The sequence below is a fragment of the Bos javanicus genome, chromosome 3, assembly GCF_032452875.1.
Source record: "Bos javanicus breed banteng chromosome 3, ARS-OSU_banteng_1.0, whole genome shotgun sequence".
Lineage (NCBI taxonomy): Eukaryota > Metazoa > Chordata > Mammalia > Artiodactyla > Bovidae > Bos > Bos javanicus.
The window spans coordinates 19,568,715-19,591,864 of record NC_083870.1 but is presented as its reverse complement, the minus strand read 5'-3'; the positions used below and the strand labels follow the sequence as shown (position 1 = coordinate 19,591,864).

At 42.3% G+C, this 23,150-nt stretch overlaps 1 protein-coding gene across 4 annotated transcripts; it reads right to left on the bottom strand.

Annotated features, from left to right (window-relative positions):
• Nucleotides 1-5,805: 5,805 nt before the first annotated feature.
• RFX5 (regulatory factor X5) lies at nucleotides 5,806-15,863 on the bottom strand. 4 transcript variants are annotated; one of them, XM_061406993.1, is made up of 10 exons: nucleotides 15,757-15,863; nucleotides 14,772-14,900; nucleotides 14,487-14,520; nucleotides 13,994-14,076; nucleotides 13,433-13,552; nucleotides 13,127-13,246; nucleotides 12,904-12,985; nucleotides 12,403-12,604; nucleotides 12,083-12,183; nucleotides 5,806-11,929 (listed from the first exon to the last, which is right to left on the bottom strand). In XM_061406993.1, the coding sequence occupies exons 2-10, from the start codon at nucleotides 14,885-14,887 to the stop codon at nucleotides 10,940-10,942; spliced, it is 1,848 nt and encodes a 615-aa protein (XP_061262977.1). In that variant the 5' UTR covers nucleotides 14,888-14,900; nucleotides 15,757-15,863; the 3' UTR covers nucleotides 5,806-10,939. The 4 variants fall into 4 exon arrangements, with proteins under 4 accessions (XP_061262977.1, XP_061262994.1, XP_061262967.1 ...); XM_061407010.1 differs by having other exon boundaries at nucleotides 15,697-15,861; XM_061406983.1 differs by lacking the exon at nucleotides 15,757-15,863 and adding an exon at nucleotides 15,345-15,425.
• Between the last annotated feature and the right edge of the window lie 7,287 nt (nucleotides 15,864-23,150).

The window sequence follows — 23,150 nt, the reverse complement described above, 5'->3', positions numbered from 1 at the left end:
GGAACATATGGTTAATACAAAAGGCTGCTCTGTATATGATAAAGTATGAACGTTTTCTCGATATTGTGAGTAAGGTCATAGAAGAGATACTGGAAATGATCCAGTGGAACAAGAAAGACGAAGGAGCATTCTGAAGGGAATTTGCTCATGAGAAGACAAACTGATAAGCTAGGTTAAAGCAGGAGTACAGTAATGAAAGATGAGCAGAGAAGGAGGCCAAGAGTGCCAAAGATAGTTTAAATTTGTCACCACTGGTCTGGAGTGGGGAATCACCAGTCCACCTGTCAGGCCCAGCAGCTCTTGGCCAGCTCCTAGTCAGCCGTGGAGCAAGAATGGAGAGGTGATGACCCTGCTTTGCCTAGAGTCTGAAATGTCATATGTCCATCCCCTCAAAGGATAGGGATTCCAAGGTTTGAAGGACTAACTTTTTGAAACATTGTAAAAAGAGATGTATATTTTACTTTTATTGGAGGGAGTTTTTCTACTTTCCAGTAACATCTCTGTTCAAACTTTAAAGTAGGAACTTTTTGTAGGTATAGCAGTTATTATAAGTCCTTTATTAACTGAGACCCACCTCAACCTCATACACACACACATACACACACACACACTATTGTGAGGTAGATTTTGTTTCAAGTTTCTAAGGGCCTTTATGTGTTTATCTGCATCTATGACTTTGTCTTTCTGCCTTCTTTTGGGGTTTTCTTTGGTTCCCTCTGTTCCTGGGTCTCCAACTCCCTCTAATCTGAGTTCCTCAAGGCAAGAATGAATTTATTTTTGTATCCTAGCCGTATCCTTAGTTTCCACCACAGGAAAAAATGTTTATATTTGTTTATGTAGCAACAAATTGAATGCAGAAGCAGATATGAGAATCCAGTCAAGCATTAAGCAGATTTCCAAAAATGTGTAACAGTGCCAATTGTCAGATTTATTGTTGTTGTTCTTTTGGTAAAAGTTAGTTTTCATAAATGAATAAAATAAAAATATTTATAAATATTTTGACTAAATTATTCCCCCACTTCCTATTTGCTTTGCTTTTCTCCTCAGTCTCTTTAATTCTTAAATTACAAAACTGAATACTATTCTGTTTCCCATATTTAAAAGCATAATATTATCTAAAATTCTTCACCACACTGAAACTATTTTTTAGATTCTGTTTTGATAGAAAAAAAAACAAAACACTTCTGTCTTAGGTCCTAGGGAGTCACTACAGGTATAGATGTACATTGGTGACCTGTACGTGGTGACCCTAGAGGAACCCATACTGTCCTGTATATGCATGAAGCCTTGATGGGAAAGCGTGTATGCATGTGGCACCTTGGAGTGTGAGGGCAGGAAAGTACTAACAGGGTCAAGTAAAGTCATTTGTTTATTTATTTTTAAATTAATTTATTTATTTTAGTTGGAGGCTAATTACTTTACAATATTGTAGTCGTTTTTGCCAAACATTGACATGAATCAGCCATGGGCGCACATGTGTTCCCCATCCAGAACCCCCTCCCACCTCCCTCCCCATCCCATGCCCCAGGGTCATCCCAGTGCACCAGCCCTGAGCACCCTGTCTCATGCATCAAACCTAGACAGGTGATCCACTTCACATATGATAATATGTATGTTTCAATGCTACCCTCTCAAATCATCCCACCCTTGCCTTCTTGCACAGAGTCCAAAAGACTGTTCTTTACATCTGTGACTCTTTTGCTGTCATCAGCAAATAGGGTCATCATTACCATCTTTCTAAATTCCATATATATGCATTAGTATATTGTATTAGTGTTTTTCTTTCTGACTTCATTCTGTATAATAGGTTCCAGTTTCATCCACCTCATTAGAACTGATTCAAATGCATTCTTTTTAATGGCTAATACTCCATTGTGTATATGTACCACAGCTTTCTTATCCATTCGTCTGCCGATGGACATCTAGGTTGCTTCCATGTCCTGGCTATTGTAAACAGTGCTGCGATGAACATTGGGGTACATGTCTCTGTCAGCTCTGATTTCCTCGGTGTGTATGCCCAGCAGTGGGATTGCTGGGTCGTATGGCAGTTCTATTTACAGTTTTTTAAGGAATCTCCACACTGTTCTCCATAGTGGCTGTACTAGTTTGCATTCCCACCAACAGTGTAAGAGGGTTCCTTTTTCTCTGCACCCTTTCCAGCATTTATTGTTTGTAGACTTTTTGATAGCAGCCATTCTGACTGGCGTGAGATGTTACCTTATTGTGGTTTTGATTTGCATTTCTCTGATAATGAGTGATGTTCAGCATCTTTTCATGTGTTTGTTAGCCATCTGTATGTCTTCTTTGGAGAAATGTCTGTTTAGTTCTTTGGCCCATTTTTTGATTGGGTTGTTTATTTTTCTGGAATTGAGCTGCAGGAGCTGCTTGTATATTTTTGAGATTAATTCTTTGTCAGTTGCTTTGTTTGCTGTTACTTTCTCCCATTCTGAACGCTGTCTTTTCACCTTGCTTATAGTTTCCTTCATTGTGCAAAAGCTTTTAAGTTTAATTAGGTCCCATTTGTTTATTTCGCTTTTATTTTCATTACTCTGGGAGGTGGGTCATAGAGGATCCTGCTGTGATTTATGTCAGAGAGTGTTTTGCCTACGTTTTCCTTTAGGAGTTTATAGTTTCTGGTTTATGTTTAGATCTTTAATCCATTTTGAGTTTATTTTTGTGTATGGTGTTAGAAAGTGTTCTAGTTTCATTCTTTTACAAGTGGTTTACCACTTTTCCCAGCACCACTTGTTAAAGAGATTGTCTTTTCTCCATTGTATATTCTTGCCTCCTTTGTCAAAGATAAGGTGTCCATAGATGCATGGATTTATCTCGGGGCTTTCTATTTTGTTCCATTGATCTATATTTCTGTCTTTGTACCAGTACCATACTGTCTTGATGGCTGTAGCTTTGTAGTATAGTCTGAAGTCAGGCAGGTTGATTCCTCCAGTTCCATTCTTCTTAAGATTGCTTTGGCTATTCGAGGTTTTTTGTATTTCCATACAAATTGTGAAATTATTTATTCTAGTTCTCTGAAAAATACCATTGGTAGCTTGATAGGGATTGCATTGAATCTATAGATTGCTTTGGGTAGTATACTCATTTTCACTATATTGATTCTTCCGATCCATGAACATGGTATATTTCTCCATTTATTTGTGTCCTCTTTGATTTCTTTCACCAGTGTTTTATAGTTTTCTATATATAGGTCTTTTGTTTCTTTAGGTAGATTTATTCCTAAGTATTTTATTCTTTTTGTTGCAATGGTGAATGGAATTGTTTCCTTAATTTCTCTATTTTTCTCATTGTTAGTGTATAGGAATGCAAGGGATTTCTGTGTGTTAATTTTATATCCTGCAACTTTACTATATTCATTGATTAGCTCTAGTAATTTTCTGGTGATCTTTAGGGTTTTCTATGTAGAGGACATGTCATCTGCAAACAGTGAGAGTTTTACTTCTTCTTTTCTAATCTGGATTCCTTTTATTTTTCTTCTCTGATTGCTGTGGCTTAAACTTCCAAAACTATGTTGAATAGTAGTGGTAAGAGTGGGCACCCTTGTCTTGTTCCTGACTTTAGGGGAAATGCTTTCAATTTTTCACCATTGAGGATGTTTGCTGTGAGTTTATCATATATGGCTTTTATTATATTGAGGTATGTTCCTTCTATTCCTGCTTTCTGGAGGGTTTTTATCATAAATGGATGTTGAATTTTGTCAAAGGCTTTCTCTGCATCTATTGAGATAATCATATGGGTTTTAGCTTTCAATTTGTTAATGTGGTGTATCACATTGATTGATTTGCAGATATTAAAGAATCCTTGCATCCCTGGGATAAAGTCCACTTGGTCATGATCTTTTTAATATGTTGTTGAATTCTGTTTGCTAGAATTTTTTTAAGGATTTTTGCATCCATGTTCATCAGTGATATTGGCCTGTAGTTTTTTCTTTTTGTGTGTGTGTGTGTGGCATCTTTGGTTTTGATATTAGGGTGATGGTGGCCTCATAGAATGAGTTTGGAAGTTTACCCTCCTCTGCAGTTTTCTGGAAGAGTTTGAGTAGGATAGGTGTTAGCTCTTCTTTAAATTTTTGATAGAATTCAGCTGTGAAGCTGTCTAGTCCTGGGCTTTTGTTTGTTCGAAGATTTCTGATCACAGTTTCAATTTCCATGCTTATGATAGGTCTGTTAAGATTTTCTATTTCTTCCTGGTTCAGTTTTTGAAAGTTATACTTTTCTAAGAAATTTGTCCATTTCTTCCAAGTTGTCCATTCTATTGGCATATAGTTGCTGATAGTAGTCTCTTATGAGCCTTTGTATTTCTGTGTTGCCTGTTTTGATTTCTCCATTTTCATTTCTAATTTTGTTGATTTGATTCTTCTCCCTTTTTTCTTGATGAGTCTGGCTAATAGTTTGCCTATTTTATTTATCTTCTCAAAGAACCAGCTTTTAGCTTTGTTGATTTCATTTATTTATTTAAATGTCATCAAATTGAGGAAAGAAGTTGGCTTATTCATCAAAAGTTGGTAAAACTAGAGGACCCAGGTCATAATACAGCTCCAATTATATATTAAACACCCCTATGGTTAAATAAACTATAATGAGTAATTTTTTTCCCCTGAACCATAGATATTGGCTTTTTTCCCCAGAGAAAAGAAAAAGAAGCTACTAGCAATTATTGCTTGGCCTCCTACTGTGTATAAATACTAATGCTACCTCATTTATTCCTCAGTACATCTTTGTGAAACAGATGTTATTTTATGGAAACTGAGCTTCAGAACGACTAAGTCATTGGTTTTTGAAATTGTTTTATTTCAACCCACAATAAGAAATCAATTTTTAAATCACGACCATTGAAGAGCACATAGACATGGTCTTCACTGAAATAAGTTTCAGGAAGTGATATGCAATTACCCTACTATATGCAATGCACATTGATACTTTCTACTCTATTTTACTTTTTAAAAGTTATTTTATCTTTTGGTCGTGGCACAAGGCATATGGAATCTTAGTTCCATGACCAGGGATTGAACCCCCTGCCACCCCCCTGCATGGGCAGCATGGAGTTTTAACTACTGGATCACTGGGGAAGTCCCTGTTTCACTTTTTAAAAACATTTAGCTTTGCATACTGCTAAATTAGTTTCACAACCGACTACAGAGTTGCCATCTGTTTTTGAATCTGTTTTAAAAAACTGGACTAAATAATGTTCAAAATCCTATAGAAAGTGGTAAACTGAACTCATGCTCTTTCTGGTAAATGCCTCTTCACAAACATGTTTTAATACTATATATATATATATATAGTATATCGTATTATATATATATATCGGAGAAGGCAATGGCACCCCACTCCAGTACTCTTGCCTGGAAAATCCCATGGACAGAGGAGCCTGGTGGGCCGCAGTCCATGGGGTCGCTAAGAGTCGGACACGACTGAGCAACTTCACTTTCACTTTTCACTTTCATGCATTGGAGAAGGCAATGGCAACGCACTCCAGTGTTCTTGCCTGGAGAATCCCGGGGATGGGGGAGCCTGGTGGGCTGCCATCTATGGGGTCGCACAGAGTCGGACACGACTGAAGCGACTTAGCAGCATATATATATATATATATATAAAATTAGCTTTACCGCATAAGATGGAACCAGCAGAATGATCCTAGACAAAGCAGGAATAGGCCTACTGATGAACCATGAGACAAAACACACAGACAAATATATAATGATATTAATTCCCCCGTTTAGCATGTTAGTCAATGTGGTATTTACTTTTTTTTGTTGTTTTTAAGAAAATTGACTGTTGCCTACAAAAGTTAACAATACATTCATTTATTTGAGGCCACAGACTAGACATAGAGTTTACCTTGGTTTAACAGCAAAAGATTATTTCAAGTTTTAGTAAGTAACAAATTTTTATTTCTGACTTACTTTATGCTAAGGCTAAAATGAAAAAAGACAACAATGGGACTGGGGAACAGGGTATTGGGGAGAGAATAAGGAATAGTAGAGAGGAAGCAGTAGGCAGTCCCCAAAACCTTCGTTTAGCCCTTCATCTAACCAACTGAAGACTTCCTGACCAAGAGAAGAATAACTTGTTTCATGTTAGATTTTTAAAATATTAGGGTAAAAATATAAAATAGGCTACTTAAAACCCCTATAACATTCATGTAAATCTTAAAATCACCCAGTGGTCTGGTCTCCTAAAGTGAATGGATATATCCCCAAACCCAATCGTGGTGAGGGCACTGTTCCCTTGGAAGCTTCTATCGTATCACCAGTGGTTTACTTTTCCATATGCCTATCACCTCTAACTTGTTAGCAACCTGGTCCAGTCCCTCATCTCCTCCCACATGGACAATGGCAACAGCTGTCTGGAGGGTTCTTTTTTACTTCAGTTCCTCCATCCTCTAATGCAAACTTCGTATCTTTCATTCATTCAATCAATGGATTACTTTCAATTCCATCACTGGATAACTTTTACCCATTCATTCAACTGTTGTGTGTTTTTCTTCCAGTTGATTTCTCTCTCTTGTTCATACATAACCTTTCTGCCGAACAGGTCTTTTTACTGGGTTAGACTGCCATGTCCTTACTCACATCCTCAAACTCCTGCTTTTCCTGGAATGACTTTTTTTTTTTTTTTAATCTTAAGCTCTACTTAAAGGCTTAACTCAAGGCTACCTTTTCCAAGAAGCCTTCCCAAATTACTCAATCTCTTTGAATTTACAGCTCTTAGGCAGCAGAATGGGTATCATGATTCAGTTCTTTGTATCATGTCTTCTGTTGTTCTGTCCTTGCTTTATGAGTTGGCCTTGTCCTACTCACCTCTACTAGCAAGTCATTTCTGATCCCTGTCTATTTCTCTGGGCTCCCACCACTCTCTGTGCTTACTGCTAACATAACTCACACTGTGCTGAAATCATTATTGACTTAAGGATAGTGCTAAGTCAGCTAGCTTCCAACAAGTGCAGAGCTCTTAACAAGAAGGAAAATGCCAAAACTACAGTAATGGACTTCTACTTCTGGCAGCATGGAGGAGAGAAAGGGCTCTCTCATAGAATACCACTGGATCCTGGATAAATTACAGTAAACATGTTTGTCACGCTCATCAGAAAGTAGAAGAGATCACTAAAGGAAGGGGAAAAAATAACATTGAGCTGAATCCTTATGCAGAATGAGTAACATGCAGCAGAAGAAGCAGGTTTGCTCTGGGGACAAATGCTAGTATCAGTATCATTAACAGAGGCTAAACCCTGGGCCCAGCCAAAGCAGGGGAGAAAATCTGGGACTCCTGAGTTAAATCAGGACTCCTGAAAGGTTAACACAGTCCCAGGTAAGGAGCACCCTTTGTCACCTGGCAGAAACAAGTGCAAATTCTCTCTGGAGGAAAGTACCCCCAATTTAGGCCCACTGGATTTCCTTAGATTAACAAAATAGGAGCTCAAAATCCAAAAATACAAAATATACCAGGGAACAAGCTGCTATGGGAAAATCAGCAGAAATCAACAGAACAGGTAGATATCCAAGGTAAGTTACAGAATATAAAATTGTTGTTCAGTTACTAAGTTGAGTCTGACTCTTTGTGAACCCATGGACTGTAGCCTGCCAGACTCCTCTGTCCATGGGAATTTCCAGGCAAGAATACTGGAGTGGGTTGCCATTTTCTTCACCAGGAGATCTTCCTAACCGAGGGATCGAACCTGCATCTCCTGCATTGGCAGGCAGATTCTTTACTACTGAGCCACCTGGGAAGCCCCAGAATATAAAAATAACAATCCTGACAAACTTCAAAGAACTGCTATCACAGAGACCACATTTCCTGAGCACAAATGATCAAACTGAAAATTAGTATCAAAAAGATAAAATTTTAAATAGCTAGATTTTGGAAATTTAGAAAACTTTTCTAAATCACGAATCCAAAAAGTCATAAAGGTAATTTAAATATTCTTAAATACTTAAATACTTTTAAACAGAAAAATGTGGAGAATATAGGGAAGTGAGTCCTTGAAAACTTATAGAAAATAACACAACTTGAAAATTAATTAGATAAAAATTAAGATGTACAAGTACATAAAATTAAAGCAGAAGGAAATACCACAGATAACATCCATAATTAGTGAAGTAGAAAACAAATATTTGTGGCTTCCCTTATAGCTCAGTTGGTAAAGAATCCACCTGCAATGCAGGAGACCCCGGTTTAATCCCTGGGTCAGGAAGATCCCCTGGAGAAGGGATAAGCTACCCACTCCAGTATTCTTGGGCTTCCCTTGTGGCTCAGCTGGTAAAGAATCCACCTGCAATGCGGGGGACCTGGGTTTGATCCCTGGGTTGGGAAGATCCCCTGGAGAAGGGAAAGGCTACCCACTCCAGTATTCTGGCCTAGAGAATTCCACGGACCATATAGTTCATGGGGTCGCAAAGAGTTGATATAAAAGAACATAAAATTAAATCTAAAGAAAGCAGAAGGAAATACCACAGATAACATCCATAATTAATGAAGTAGAAAACAAATATTTAAGGGAGAGTATCAACAAAGCCCAGAATGGCAGCTAAATCAAACAAGTAAAACAAATTTCTGGTGTAGTTGGTCAAAGGGGAAAAAAAGAAGGCACAAGTAAACAGCAGAAATGAAAAGGACACGACCACCCAGGGAGCAAAGGAGAAAAAGAACATGGAAGGAATTTCATTAAAAATAAATGATGTAAAATGCACAAAACTCTAGAAAAACACTTTACCTAAATTGACTCAAGAAGAAATAGAAAGCCCAAATAGCCTATAATTATTAAATAAATTGAAATTAAGATGTTTCCCACAAAGAAAGGCCAGGCTCAAATGGCTTACCAAGTAAGTTTTATCAAACGATCAAAGGATGGTTCAGTTCAATCTAATATAAACGTTTTTAGAGAATGAGACAAGAGGGAACAGTTTCCAACTCAGAGGGTGTACAGACCAAAGGAATCATCTCAGAAGCCTTAGAAAGCTTACTAAAAACAAAGGCACTAACCTGTACAAGAATGTTAGTAGCAGCATTATTTATAACTGCAAAAAACTGGGAACAACCCAAATGTCCACTGACATGGATAAATTGTGGTTTAAGCACTTGCAATATTATATAGATAAAAATGAGTGAGTAATAGCTATCTACAACATGGATGAATCTTAGAAATAATGTTATGTGGGGAAAAAAAAGCAAACCACAGGGAAGTATTAGAGAATAAAATTTTGTAAAGCTAAAAAGCAAAACCATTTTTAAAGGGTATATACATAAATGGAAAGGATATATATATATATATATATATATATGTATGTATGTATATATTGCAGGTAGTTAATAAACACAAAATTAAAGATAGTGGTGACCTCTAGGGAGAGCCAGGAGCATAGGTTAGGGGAAGAACACGAGAAATTCAGTAGTATTTCTAATGTTTTAATGTACAAATTGGGTGATGAGTCATTTAGTTATTATGCTTCATAACTTATTCACGTTAAATATATTCTTTATAGATATCAAACATTACATATAATTTTTAAAAATCTGCAATGGTGGAAATAAAGGAACAAATGAATGAAGGCTCCCTGAAAGAAAATGGAGAATCCCTGATGGAAGCTACCCTATGCAGAAGATAAAGTAGGTCCTTAATTAATGTTGGTTGGTTTACTGCTTTTCCCAAATATATACCTGAATTCCTTTCCTACTGGTGCTCCCAGATAGGCAAGGTACCTTCTTCCATACACACAGCCTAAACCCACAATCCCGGTCCAGCTAAGTCCTGACACTTACATGACAAGAGACTGACACCTGGTGGATACAGAGTGAATTTAATAAAATGACTAGGGAGTAAACCTCACTCTACTTGGTGAAAGAGGCAGTAGAGTGAAGCATTGAGAATGAGGAGAAAACTAAAATTCAGAAAGAGGAGAATGAAGGATACCCATCTCTGAGAAGGAGGTGGAAGAAAAAGGGGGATTGTTATCCAAATGAGACTAAAGAGCTAGTCTCCAAATGAGAAAGATTTCCCTCTCATTCCCTGAGACCAGAATAAGAGGAAAAGAGGTTACAGCTGCTGTAAGGAAAATTCAAAACTATCTGGAAAAAAAGGAAGGAAGATAACTGGTCTCAGCCTAGCAAGCTAAAACCACACCTACTTCATAGCAGTGGCCAGGTGTCAGGTGACTCCCCGGGAACTCCCCGCTCCCAGTCCCCATTGAGGAATCTATGTGATTCTAAGGAGGCTGATCCTGCCTTTTTTTTTCAAAAGGTACAGGCCATGATGTAGCGTAAATAAGCAAATTAGCATTTATTATACCAATCTCCTGCCCACAGTGACTGGCTAGGGATGGGTGTGTGACCCAGGCTGACCTCACCGAAATGAATCTTAGGGCTATTGCTAGGATTCCTGGCACAAAGATGCCCTCTCTTTCTGGTTGGACATGAGAGAGGAAACATGGAATCCCAGGAGTGCTGGCAGCCACGAGGTGGACCAGTCTTAAGATGATCCTACAGAAGGTAGGGGGGAAAATCAATCAGGTATTCAGAGACTTACGGAGTCACTGGATCAGCTTTACCTGGAGTTGGCCCTACCTCTGGACTTGCCAGTCACATGAGCCAATAAATCTTTGTTTTTAAGCCAGTCTGAGTTAGGTTTTCTATGATTTAAAACCAAAAGACTCCAAGCCTAGGCATTCATCGTATTTCATCCCTATATTCCCACAAGATAGTGCAGGGATCCAGGAGAGGGGTCACTACAGATTAGTGACTCTAAAGCCAAGGGGACTGAGCTGGAAAGGTGAGAGGCAAAAATCAGGCACTATGTAAGACAGGGTGCCTCAGCTGTCTATACAGAAGAGAATGAAGAGCCAAGTGAGAAGCAAGTGCAAAGAAGGGCCTCTTCTAGGCAGCCAGGTAGAGTTAACATAGGGCTATAAACACTCCTTCCCACATACCTATCATGGGGGTGCCGCTTTGGGGTCTTTCCGCTCATGGGGAATGGAGCTCGGAAGCACATGCCCCTTTAAGTCTTTATTACCCTGTGTGGAGGTGTCTACTTCTCCCCTGACCAAATGAAGAGCCTCCTTTTGGCTTCTACTGCCCCTGATGACGCTCACTTTGGGGGTGACGGGAGGAATTTTATCTTCTGCTTCTTTGGCATGACGGGAACTGGGGCCCCTTCCTCCTTTGGAAACGGCGCCATCCTCCTGACCTTGGGCAAGCACCCCCTTCTCAGCCTCTCCTACTGGCCCTGGCCCCCCTGATCCTCCAGCTGAGTTGCTCTCCCCTCCAGAGGCCCATGCCTCCCGTGGTAACCTTGAGGACTGGGCTGAGTCCACAGCAGCTGCTGACTTGTCGGGGGTAGAATTCCTTTCCCTACTTCCACCTGATTTTTTTCGAGGGCGCCCCCGTTTTCTTTTGGCATCACTTCCTGTATCGTCTAGATCCTGCTTTGTGGCTTTAGCTGGTGGGTCCTGCCCACTGGCTTCGCTCACAGGCACTTCAGCTGTCCTCTTGACACCTTTGTCATGGGGTCCCAGGTCACCCCCTATGCCCACTTCCCTGTTCTCTGCACTCCTTGGCTGAGCGAGCCCCCCAGGGGGAGCTTGCCCAGGCCCAGGTCCAGGTCCAGGCAAAGCAGGAACCGTTGGTAAGATCATGTTAATGATGGGAACAGCTGCTTGGGGTCCCCCAGCCCTACTGGGCAGAGGCAGTGCAGCCATTTTCAGAGTGCCTGAAGAAAGTTTGGGGGCCAAGATGGGTGGAGAGACTCGGATTGGCGGAATAAGTGAGCGAGGGGCCCGGGGGAGGAGCAGAGGCAGCCGTGCCACTAGGGCATTAACCTGCGGGTTATTGGCTACTGGCGCCGGGCTCTCCGCTACACTCTTCTTTCTCTCTCCACGTGCAGAGGGGCCAGCCCCAGCTCGGGGGTCTAGCTCTTTAGGAGGCTAAAAAGTAAAGAGAAGAACACAGTAAGTGGGAAGACTGGACAATGGAGGGAATATAGGAACAGGACGTGAAAAAGTACTGAACCCACTGGGCGAAGGGTGTACTACACCTGCAGCCCAGGGGAGTAAGGTCAAGGGCATCAGCTTCCTCACCTGGACCTGTCTCTCTGGTCTCTTATGAGAACCGCCCTCCAGGTTCTCTACCCCGTTCTTGGATTTAGATGACCGTTCCCGAGGGGCATGTTCGTCCTCTTCTGCGGAGGTGCCAGAAAAGGAAAAGCGGTGAGGAAGGAACAGAATGGAGGAGGGAGGTGATTCTGACTGGTAGAGAGGCAGGAGAAAGAGGTGGGCTAAGGCATGTCTGAGAAGGGTCTCTAGAAACAGAAGGTGTCTCTCTCCTCATTTATGTGGGAGAGCCTTTAAGCTTGAAAGTGGCTGAAGGGTTCTCTGAACGTAATACAGGGTCCACCCACCAGCGAGTCCCACAGTTTTGAGCACATGGGCGTGTGCAGATCGGGCAGAGATGAGATGCTGCTGTAGCAGGAAGCGGGCAACCTCAACGATGGAACTGAAGGACCGTTTCAGGATTCGCTCAGCCCAGTCACAGGTCAAGGCACAGGCTGCTTCTACCACCTCATCCCGAGGCGCTGGGGTTACTTCTGGGCCCATTTCTGGCTAAACAGGGGAAGGACACACCCAATTACACTGTGAACAAAGGCCCCTGCGCCCCTCTCAGGCACCAATGTTGACCATAAGACCAGACTAGGGATGGCAGTAGCTTCTATCATGCCATCCCAGAAACCCCCAAATTCTCTTTCTCCTCTGCCTCAGCCATAGCGTAGGCAGAAGGGCATATCCTATAGGCTGAGAAACTGTGCCAAACAACCTAGGCTGTGTCAGGCCTCAAAACACCTCCCAAAGTCCTCTGCCATCTACTTTGGGGAGAAGAGTGCAGTCGGAGGGTTGTTACTTACACTCTCAGAGCCCTTTAGGTCAAGTCCAGGCAAGGGCGGCATAGATACCAAGGTCTTCCTTCGTATGCCACTGTAGCAATATCTGACATAAGTTAAGGGGTAACCAACACACTGGAGGTCCCCATGTAGGAAGGTTGGGCTGTTTCCACTTCCAGCTCTTCACATCCTCACCCTAAGGTTCTTTCCCCAGGTCCTCCAGCCCACCCTCTCCAGTCAAGGATACTTGGACTGGCCCCGGCCACCAAGCCTTCGGGCCTTGATGTCAGGGAAGATCTCTCTGATGATTTTGCCAAAGTTGGCTGTGCTGAGCGGGCGGCAACACGCGAGGCTCTCGCAGTACTTCCTGAGTGAGGCAGGGACAGAGAGGGAAGAACACTCAGAGAAGAAGGGTGGGTTCAGAGGGTCCCTGGGAATCAAGGTTGGGAGACCCTTGAAGTCCGGCTCCATCGAGGCAGGGGCCTCCAGGGAGGAGGGGGTAGTCCTAGGCCCACCTCCCCAGCCCCCATATACCCCCCTCCCATCCACCCACCGATAGGCATCATAAACACTTTGTTTTGGCAGGCAGGTGTCGGTATGCTCCTCTAGGTGGTTGCGGATCCACCTGTAAGCATACATGTACTCCTCGTTGCTGAGTGTACTTGGCTCTGAGCTGCAAGAGAAATAAGAGAGACAAGTATTGCCAACATCCCAACAGTTGCCCTGGTTCCATCCAGATTATCACCTCAGTAGGGCTGGACTGAATCAGTGCATCCAGAATTCACCTTTCTCTGGTAAACCAAGGCAGGACAGCAACTTTTATTCCCAACTAAGGAGAGCTGTTATGAGTATTCCTATTCACCAAGCCCTTTTTAAGGGAGCCTTTCTTTTTTTTTTTTTTAAGTTTTTATTGAATTTGTTACAATACTGCTCCTGTTGTTTACGTTTTGGTCAGGAGTCATGTGGGATCTTAGCTCCCCAACCAGAGATTGAAACCGCACCCCCTGCACTGGAAAGTGAAGTCTTAACCACTAGACCACCAGGGACCACCCCTAGGGAGCCTTTCTTTAAAAATAAGCACCTCTGATATCTAAAATTCCAGCACCAAACCTACCTTTTGTCTCCAGTACTGGGCCCTGAGGGGAGCTGAAGGTAGAGATACAGCTTGTCATTGTCTGAGAATTTCTGTACATCTTGCTGAGGTAGGGAGTAACAGAGAGGTAGGAAAAATTATAAGGCCAAGAAATACCCAAGGTAGGACCCTCTGATCCTTACTAAACAGTCTAGCTGAGTGAGTGTCAGGCTGACAAAGGACCTTAGAAATGATTTAAGGCTAGGAGCCCTTAAGGATTACCAAGGTGAGAAGGGTAGTGGAGGGGATCAGCTCTGATTTTATCTCTACTGGGCTTCTCCACAAGAGGTCACAGAGATGAAGTGAGATGCTCAAGGTCAAAGCGATAACAAGTTGTAAAGCCAACTATCTTCTGACAGGGCAGACAGCACTGACTCCCTGACTCCCTTGCATGAATCTTTCTAACCCATATCCTCACCATCTTCATCCCCCCCCACCAATGCCATCTCTCTTGCCTTCTTCCGCAAATACTCACCAGGATCCCCTCTACTTTGTTCTGCACGGCCTTGCTGTAGAGAAGAGGAAAAAGCTGGAGGTCATACAAAAGATTTCTCCCCATCACTGTGGCTGACTGCTAGGGAGAGGAAGGGGTCTGAAAAGCCTAGCAGGTGCTCAAGAACTGCTACCATGATGAAAATCTCCCCTGGTCAGATGCACTAGCGTGGGGAGGTGCAGGTCATCCAATACAGAGGAAGAGAAGTGCTATAGGGATCTATACCCAGGTCTGAAACAAGGTTTAGAGATGGTGATGAGTACTTACGAAATGGTACCTCGGAGCCTCTGAAGAAGGGTGGTGGGTTCCCCTGCCTCAGCACTACCTGAGGAAGTCCTTCCCCCAGTCTTTGGGCTCTTAGCATCAGGTTCATCTTCTGCCATCCTGGCATGAGGGCTAGAGTTGAGAGAAGACAGGACAAGATTTAACAAGATTTTCCTTCCCCGCTGGAGGTCCCAGGGCACTCCTCACCTCTCTACCCAGAAAGGCAGAAAAACAGAAAGAAAGCCTCCGAATTTCCCCAGTGGTCTTTTTCTATAATTTGCCTTCTACAAAAATTAGAAATTATTCCATTACTTCTCCAGGCCCATATATACCCAAAGAGATCTTTGCCATTTCCATTCTATCTGCCCCACCTTTCTGCAGTCTCCTAAATGTGGAAAACTGTAAAGGAAGAGATACGGGGGACTGGGAATCCACGTTAGAGAGAAATTTTCATTTCTGCCTCTAACCCCATACTACCCTCCTTTCCCTCAACCACCACCACAGGATAAAGTTGTCTAATTCTCTAATATACTCCTCACCACTGAATTTGCCTGGGAGGTCAGAAAGGATACGAACAGTTTCTGCCCTTCCAGGCTTGGAAAAAACTGGGCCCAACTTCTCATTACTTAATCTCGCCACGGCTTCCCCCGCAGCTCCCCCTCCCCACGTCGCCGGCCCCTACGTCATCGCCCTCACCTCCCCTCCCGACGCGCGCCCCCACTCTCTCCCTTCCCCCTCCATTCAATCCCGCGTTGCTGCAAAGTAGGGGGTTCAGGGTAGCGGAATTCCTGTGCTGGGCGTAGAAAACCCGGTTGCGGGAAAGGGGGGGTCCTAGATTCGGGGCACGTGCACATGGGTGAAGAAGCAGTTGAAAATACAGCCAAAATCTTGTCTGCTCTCCTCCCAACTCATATTGCCCCCTCCCTACCTTTGAACAGTCACATTCCAAAACAACCAACAATAAAGGTAAGGGAGAAAGAGAAACTACCTCGTAGCCACCTTCACTCCAGCCCAGCCCCACGATCCTGGCCCAGCGGGCTCGTGCGTTGCTTTATTTCCTTTTTTCTGAATGGCTGGAACGGCCCCGATCTGCCTAGATACTCGGACGGCCTGCTCTACGATTGGTCGTTGCTGCCACCCGGAGACAGAAGGCGCCGGGCTCGCACCGGCAGCCGCTAAAATCTGCCTGGTAACAGAATCTGATTGGTCAATAGGGGAGGGAAAATCCAAAGTTGGTCTTATTTGAGTCAAGAGGGGGAAGTCCGGGTTAGGTTTCGGTTAAAACTGGGGTCGGTTGGGACTGCCGGTCCCAAGAGGTTCTTCTCTTAAAGGGACCGCAGGACGAAAGACCGGACGCTCTCCTCCTTTTGAAGCTTTCTTTGCTTTCTCCTTCCGTGTTTCAGTTTTGACTTCGGGCGTCAGAGCTACTGGAAGAAAAGATTCAATGGATGATAAAATAGCTAGAAAATTATAGGTAGCAGTGATGGAAGTCGCTGGAAACTCACATTACCAGCTTTTGATGAAAAACAAGTCGAACTATTCGCCCCTAGTCCCCACCACCCAACACGTGCTTGCAGACACTCAGAGGAAACCTGCAAGCCCGAGCTCACATTCCTCAACTGATGGAGGCCTCTTAACCTCAGCAGCTGTACCACATAAAGCTAAAGTGCCCTTAGTCTTCCTAGGTTTCCCGCAAGGTTTCCCGCAAGTACCTCGTTTCCTTCCAAAGAGTCGCTGCTGCTTTTGCATCCCCTTAGTTCTGCAGTCAGTGAATAATGGCATTTTGACTGACTCCCCCAAGGGGTGCTGAATTCCCACCTGGACTGTTTTGCTTCAGAGAACATTGTACTGAACGGTCAAGCGTCCCTCTCCCTTTTGGTTAAGGCTTTTTAAGGTCAGGAGTCTGATGAAAACAATGAACCTTCTGCCACGAAAATACAGGTACAGGCCAAGTGGTGCATCTAATTTAAGAGGTCACGGACTCAAGGTTAACCACCCTTTGAATGGATGAACAGTTTTTTTGTTTTGCACAGCAGATACATTACACCCAAAACTATGTTTGTAGTCCTGTCCTGCAGTTCTCCAGTCTCATCATCATTGTGTTTTTGTACAGAGGAGAGCAGTGTTGCCTCCTCATGTGTTCATGCAGCTCAGTCATTTTGACTCTTTGTGACCCCCCTGGACAGTAGCCCGTCAGTCTCCTCTGTCCAGGGAATTTTCCAGGCAAGAATACTGGAGTTGGTTGCCATTCCCTTCTCCATGGGATCTTCCCAACCGAGGGAAAGAACCTATGTCTCTGGGGTCTCCTGCAGTGGCAGGCAAATTCTTTACCACTGAGCCATCTGGGAAGCCTGAGTTTGTGATCATCGCCCTTTGCAGCCTGCATTTCCCTACTACTAGCTTTGGTGGGTCCTGGGGGAACAAACCCAGGGGACTGTGGAGTTGGGGAAATACAAATATACTGCCTAGAAGGTTTTCTAGTAACAGCTAAAATTTATTTGTTTATTGCGTGCCAGACACCAGACCGAATGTTAAATACCTTATTTTGAAGTAGGAATTATTGTTGCCTCCATTTTACAGACAAGGAAGCAGACTTGGAGAGGTGAAGGGACTTGTCCAGAGTTACATTGTAGTAAGTGCTGAAATCAGGATCCAAAGTCAGTCCCTCTGCCTTGAGAGCCCATTCTCTTGAATACTGCCCTAGATTGCATTTATACAGATTTTCAGGTGCTCATGTACAAATATGGGTATAGACTGATGGAAAGATACCCCAAACACCACTGTTTGGTATAAAGTGGAATGTAAAGCACTTTAAATGGAAAAAGAATTTGGGGTAAATTATGCTGGCTTACGAATTTCATTTTTTTTTTTAATAATCTTATTTATTTTTGGCTGCGCTGGGTCTTTGTTGCTGCATGGGCTTCTCATTGCTGTGGTTTCTCTTGTTGCTGAGCAGGGGCTCTAGGGCACGTGGGCTCAGTAGCTGAGGTTCCCAGGCTCTAGAGCACAGGCTCAGTAGTTCTGGTGCACAGACTTAGTTGCTCTGAGGCATGTAGATCAGGGATTGAACCTGTGTCTCCTGCATTGGCAAGTGGATTCTATATCACTGAACCACCATGGAAGCCCTGGCTTAGGAATTTGAAGGTGGCAGAGAATAATCAAAACCTTTAGCAAAGGGAGGAAAAGTATCATAGCTGTGAAAGGGAAATTATTTTGACAGCACTGTAGAAAGGCCAGGTTGAGTCAGGAGGTGGGAAGGCTAGAGATGGGAAAAACAGGCAACTAAATATTTATGCCAAATTTCTGCCTAAGAGCTGAGGATACAAAACTGAATAAGGTATAATAAGGTACTGTTGCAGGAAGGAAGCCAATTCCGACTCCATGTTAGGAACTGTTCCTTTGACTTGCTTTTATTATTATAATTATACTCAATGGCTTGCCTGGAGGACCCTGCCCCTCTGCTTGACTGTAAACTAAAGCCTTTCTTCATCTTATGGACAGATAGTTTGTCCCTGCCCACCTGTGAATAGAAGAGACTAACACACCCCATTTGAAGGCTGGACATTCCCTTGGAGAAGTTTTACAAGACTGAAGACCCTTTCACTTTACTTCCCCACTGCATCTTCCTCTGTATTCTGCCTTTTGACTTTAGTTCCTCATTGCTTCTTTCTCTCTAATCTATAAAACAATCTGGCATCCAGACCCCAATAAAATGGTTATTTTGAGGCGCTAGCCTTGCCTCAACACCTTGTCTCTTGAATTCATTGGTCTACTGAACAGCGAGCAGAGTGAGGTTGGACTTGATAACAGTATGATGGTCCTTGCCCTGAGAAGTAACAATAAAAATTGTCCGATAAGCATCATTATAATAACAGCAAATATTTATTAACATTAATATGTGCTGAGGGTTGTTCTAGGGCCTCATATATGTTATGTTTTTAATCTCATAGCAACTCTATCAGATAAGTACAATGATTATCCCTATTTTACAGATGAGGAAACTGAGGTAATGAGAGATTAATACTTTGTCCAAGATTACACAGTAAGTGATGGACCTAGGATCTGAACTGGGCTGCCTGGATTCAGAATTTGCTCTTCAGTTCAGTTCAGTCACTCAGTCGTGTCTGACTCTTTGTGACCCCATGAATCCCAGCACACCAGGCCTCCCTGTCCATCACCAACTCCCGGAGTTTACCCAAACTCATGTGCATCGAGTTGGTGATTCCATCTAGCCATCTCATCCTCTGTCGTCCCCTTCTCCTCCTGCCCCCAATCCCTCCCAGTATCAGGGTCTTTTCCAATGAGTCAACTCTTCACATGAGGTGGCCAAAGTACTGGAGTTTCATCAGTCCTTCCAATGAACACCCAGGACTGATCTCCTTTAGGATGGACTGGATGGATCTTCTTGCAGTCCAAGGGACTCTCAAGAGTCTTCTCCAACACCACAGTTCAAAAGCATCAATTCTTTGGTGCTCAGCTTTCTTCACAGTCCAACTCTCACATCCACACATGACTACTGGAAAAACCATAGCCTTGACTAGACGGACCTTTGTTGGCAAAGTAATGTCTCTGCTTTTCAATATGCTATCTAGGTTGGTCATAACTTTCCTTCCAAAGAATAAGCGTCTTTTAATTTCATGGCTGCAATCACCATCTGCAGTGATTTTGGAGCCCCCAAAATAAAGCCTGACACTGTTTCCACTGTTTCCCCATCTATTTCCCATGAAGTGATGGGACTAGATGCCATGATCTTAGTTTTCTGAATGTTGAGCTTTAAGCCAACTTTTTCACTCTTCTCTTTCACTTTCATCAAGAGGCTTTTTAGTTCCTCTTCACTTTCTGCCATAAGGGTGGTGTCAGCTGCATATCTGAGGTTATTGATATTTCTCCCGGCAATCTTGATTCCAGCTTGTGCTTCTTCCAGCCCAGCGTTTCTCATGATGTATTCTGCATATAAGTTAAATAAGTAGGGTGACAATATACAGCCTTGACATACTCCTTTTCCTATTTGGAACCAGTCTGTTGTTCCATGTCCAGTTCTAACTGTGCTTCCTGACCTGCATACAGGTTTCTCAAGAGGTAGGTCAGGTGGTCTGGTATTCCCATCTCTTTCAGAATTTTCCACAGTTTATTGTGATCCACACAGTCAAAGGCTTTGGCATAGTCAGTAAAGCAGAAATAGATGTTTTTCTGGAACTCTCTTGCTTTTTTGATGATCCAGCGGATGTTGGCAATTTGATCTCTGGTTCCTCTGCCTTTTCTAAAACCAGCTTGAACATCTGGAAGTTCACGGTTCACGTATTGCTGAAGCCTGGCTTGGAGAATTTTGAGCATTACTTTACTAGCATGAGAGATGAGTGCAATTGTGCAGTAGTTTGAGCATTCTTTGGCATTGCCTTTCTTTGGGATTGGAATGAAAACTGACCTTTTCCAGTCCTGTGGCCACTGCTCAGTTTTCCAAATTTGCTCTTAGGCACTATTATACATTGCTTACTAAAATTGGGAAGGAATACTTTTTTCTTTAATATTTACTTTTAGTTATGTGTTTGGGTATGGCACATGCAATCTTCAATCTTCCTTGCATGTGATCCTTTTTTAGTTTTGGCATGCAGAATCTCTAGTCGTGGCTCCTGGGCTCTAGTTCCCCCACCAGGGATCAAACCTGGGCCCCCCACATTTGGGAGCTTGGAGTCCCAGCCACTGGATTACCAGGGAAGTCCTAGGAGGGAATTTCTTAAACAAACATAAGAATGTAAATCATAAAGGAAAATACTGATAAATTTAGACACATTAATATTAGAAACAAATTTATTTTAAAAACTACTGTAAAAAGAATGCAAAGTCAAGCTACAAACTTGGAGAAGATGTTTTCAAGACATAACTGAAAAGGACTGTTATCTGGAATTTATAAAGACCTCCTACAAATAAAAAGATGAACCACCAAATAGACTAAGGGGCAGCAGAGAAAATGAACAGGAATTTTATAAAAGAAGCAGAAATGGCTCATAAATATGAAAAGTTGTTCATTCTCTATAGTAATCAAGAAAATATAAAGTAAAACCACATGAAGATATCATTTCACACTCACTAATACGCTGGCAAAAATTTAAATGTCTAGCAATATTGAGATTTGACATGGCTGTGGAGCAACAGGAGCTCTCATCTACTGCTGGTGAAAAGTATAACTTGGTATAACTATTTTGAGAAATTGTATGTTTTGGTATAACTATTTTGTATTACTTGGTAATGTTGAATGTGTTAATATCTTATGATTCTGCAATCCTACCCCTACAGATATGCCCTAAAGACAGAAGGAGTAAGGTTTATAGTCCCATTGATTGCATTAGCAAAACTGGAAGCAATCCAAATGCCCACCTGCAGTGGAATGATAAATTGTAGTACATTCATATGATGGAATATCAGAGAGCAGTATAAATGAATGAGCCATGGCTACACATGTCCACATGGATGAATTTTAGAAACAGTGAAAGAACACAAAAGAAAATATACAGTACAATGCAATGAATAGCTATTTAATGGCAGGCAAAACTGAATAATGTATTATTTATGGATTTACATATCTGGTAAAAAAATAAATGAAAAGTAATAGTATCATTATCATAAAGTTAAGGATATAAGTTACCTCTGGTAAGCAAGGGAAGAAAGGTTCGGGAATAATTGTTCAGCAGCCAATCAATCAATAATGTCTTCCATAGGACCTAATTTAATTTGTTTGTTTCCCAAATGAATGGCCAGTCATTTAAAAATATTTATCATTTCCTTCTTATTATAGTTATTTCCTTTTATGATGTTATCTTATACTTTTATCCTATGCTAAGTTCCCTTTTATAGTTGGGCCTATTTCTGGGCCTTTTTCTCTTCTGTTGATTCTATTTGTCTATTAGTCTATCCATAACACTCTATTTTAATTAATGCAATTATATAGTATGTTTGGGGACCTCCCTGGTAACTCAGTGGTAAAGAATTCACCTGCCAATGCAGGTGATGTGTTTCATCCCTGGGTTGGGAGGATCACCTGGAGAAAGTGAAAGTGTTAGTTGCTGAGTCGAGTCTGATTCTTTGTGTGACTCCATGGACTGTAGCCCGCCAGTTTCCTCTGTTCATGGAATTCTCCAGGCAAGAATGCTGGAGTGGGAATGAAGAGATGCAAGAATGAGGAGAACCCCGTGGTTCTCCTCCAGGGGATCTTTCTGACCCAGGGATCTAACCTGGGTCTCCTGCATTTGCGGGCAGATTCTTTACTGTCGGAGCCACCAGGGAAGCCCCCTCCCCTGGAGAAGGAAATGGCAACTCACTTTAGTATTCTTGCTGGAAAAATCCCATGGGCAGAGGAACCTGGTGGGCTGTATAGTCCATGGAGTTGAAAAAGAGTCAGACATGACTTAGTGACTAAACAATAGCAACAGTGTGTTTTGATGTCTAATGCTGAAACTTTTCCATTATTAGTTTTGTTAACTGAAAAAAATTATTCCTACATAGGGAAGATTATATTTTTCAAATATGGGCACAATAACATTTCTGGTTCCACATGCTATTCCAGAACCTTGCCACTTTCCCATCAAGAAGTGGAGTTTGTTTCTTGTCCCCTTAATTTAGCCTTTGTGAGTGTCTCAATAAATGCATGTGGTGGAAGTGACACTGTATGACTTCCAAGTCTGGGTTAGAACAGGTATTAGCGTTTCTTCTTTCCTGTCTCTTGGGACATGCCCTTGGAAACCAGCCACCATATTGTGAGGAAGCCACGCAGCCAGATGGAAAGGCCTGTGTATGTCATAGCCCCAGCGGGGGTCCCAGGTGACAGCCAACATCAGTCATCAGACATGTGAGTGAGTGAGCCAGCAAATGGCTCTAGCCTCTAGGCTTTAATTTGCTCCCATTGACGCAGAGTGGACCAGAAACAAGCGGTTCCCATAGAGCCCTTTCTAAATTACAGGTTTGTGAGTAAAAATATTAATCCGCTAAGTTTTGGAGGCCATTTGTTACACAGCAATAGATAACTGAAACAGTGCATTTAAATTTCTAGATTAGTTTTAGAAACATCTTGTCAAGTTTCAGTATAAAACCTTCACTCCTCTGAGGTAACATGTTCTGCTAAGTAGCATCCCGCCCTATTACCCTGTCCTTACAAACACAAGTCTACCTGAATGGAAGTTTTTGTTGAATTTCTTCTTAAAAGTGGGAATTTTACTATATGTATGTAAAGTATATACACATGCACACATATCTGCAACTTAACTTTTAAAATAATATTTACTTGTTTTTATTTATTTGGCTGAGCCAGATCTCAGTTGTGGCACGCGGGATCTTCAGTCTTCGTTGTGGTATGTGAACTCTTAATTATGATATGTGGGATCTATTTCC

Excerpts from the sequence above, each read along its gene's own strand:
- RFX5 (XM_061406983.1), bottom strand. The coding sequence starts at position 15,391 with ATGAGAAGTTGGGCCCAGTTTTTTCCAAGCCTGGAAGGGCAGAAACT. Across the intron at positions 12,605-12,903 it reads ACCTAAAGGGCTCTGAGAGT|CCAGAAATGGGCCCAGAAGT; the intron begins GTAAGTAACAAC and ends TCCCCTGTTTAG. Across the intron at positions 12,184-12,402 it reads CAAAACTGTGGGACTCGCTG|AAGAGGACGAACATGCCCCT; the intron begins GTGGGTGGACCC and ends GCACCTCCGCAG.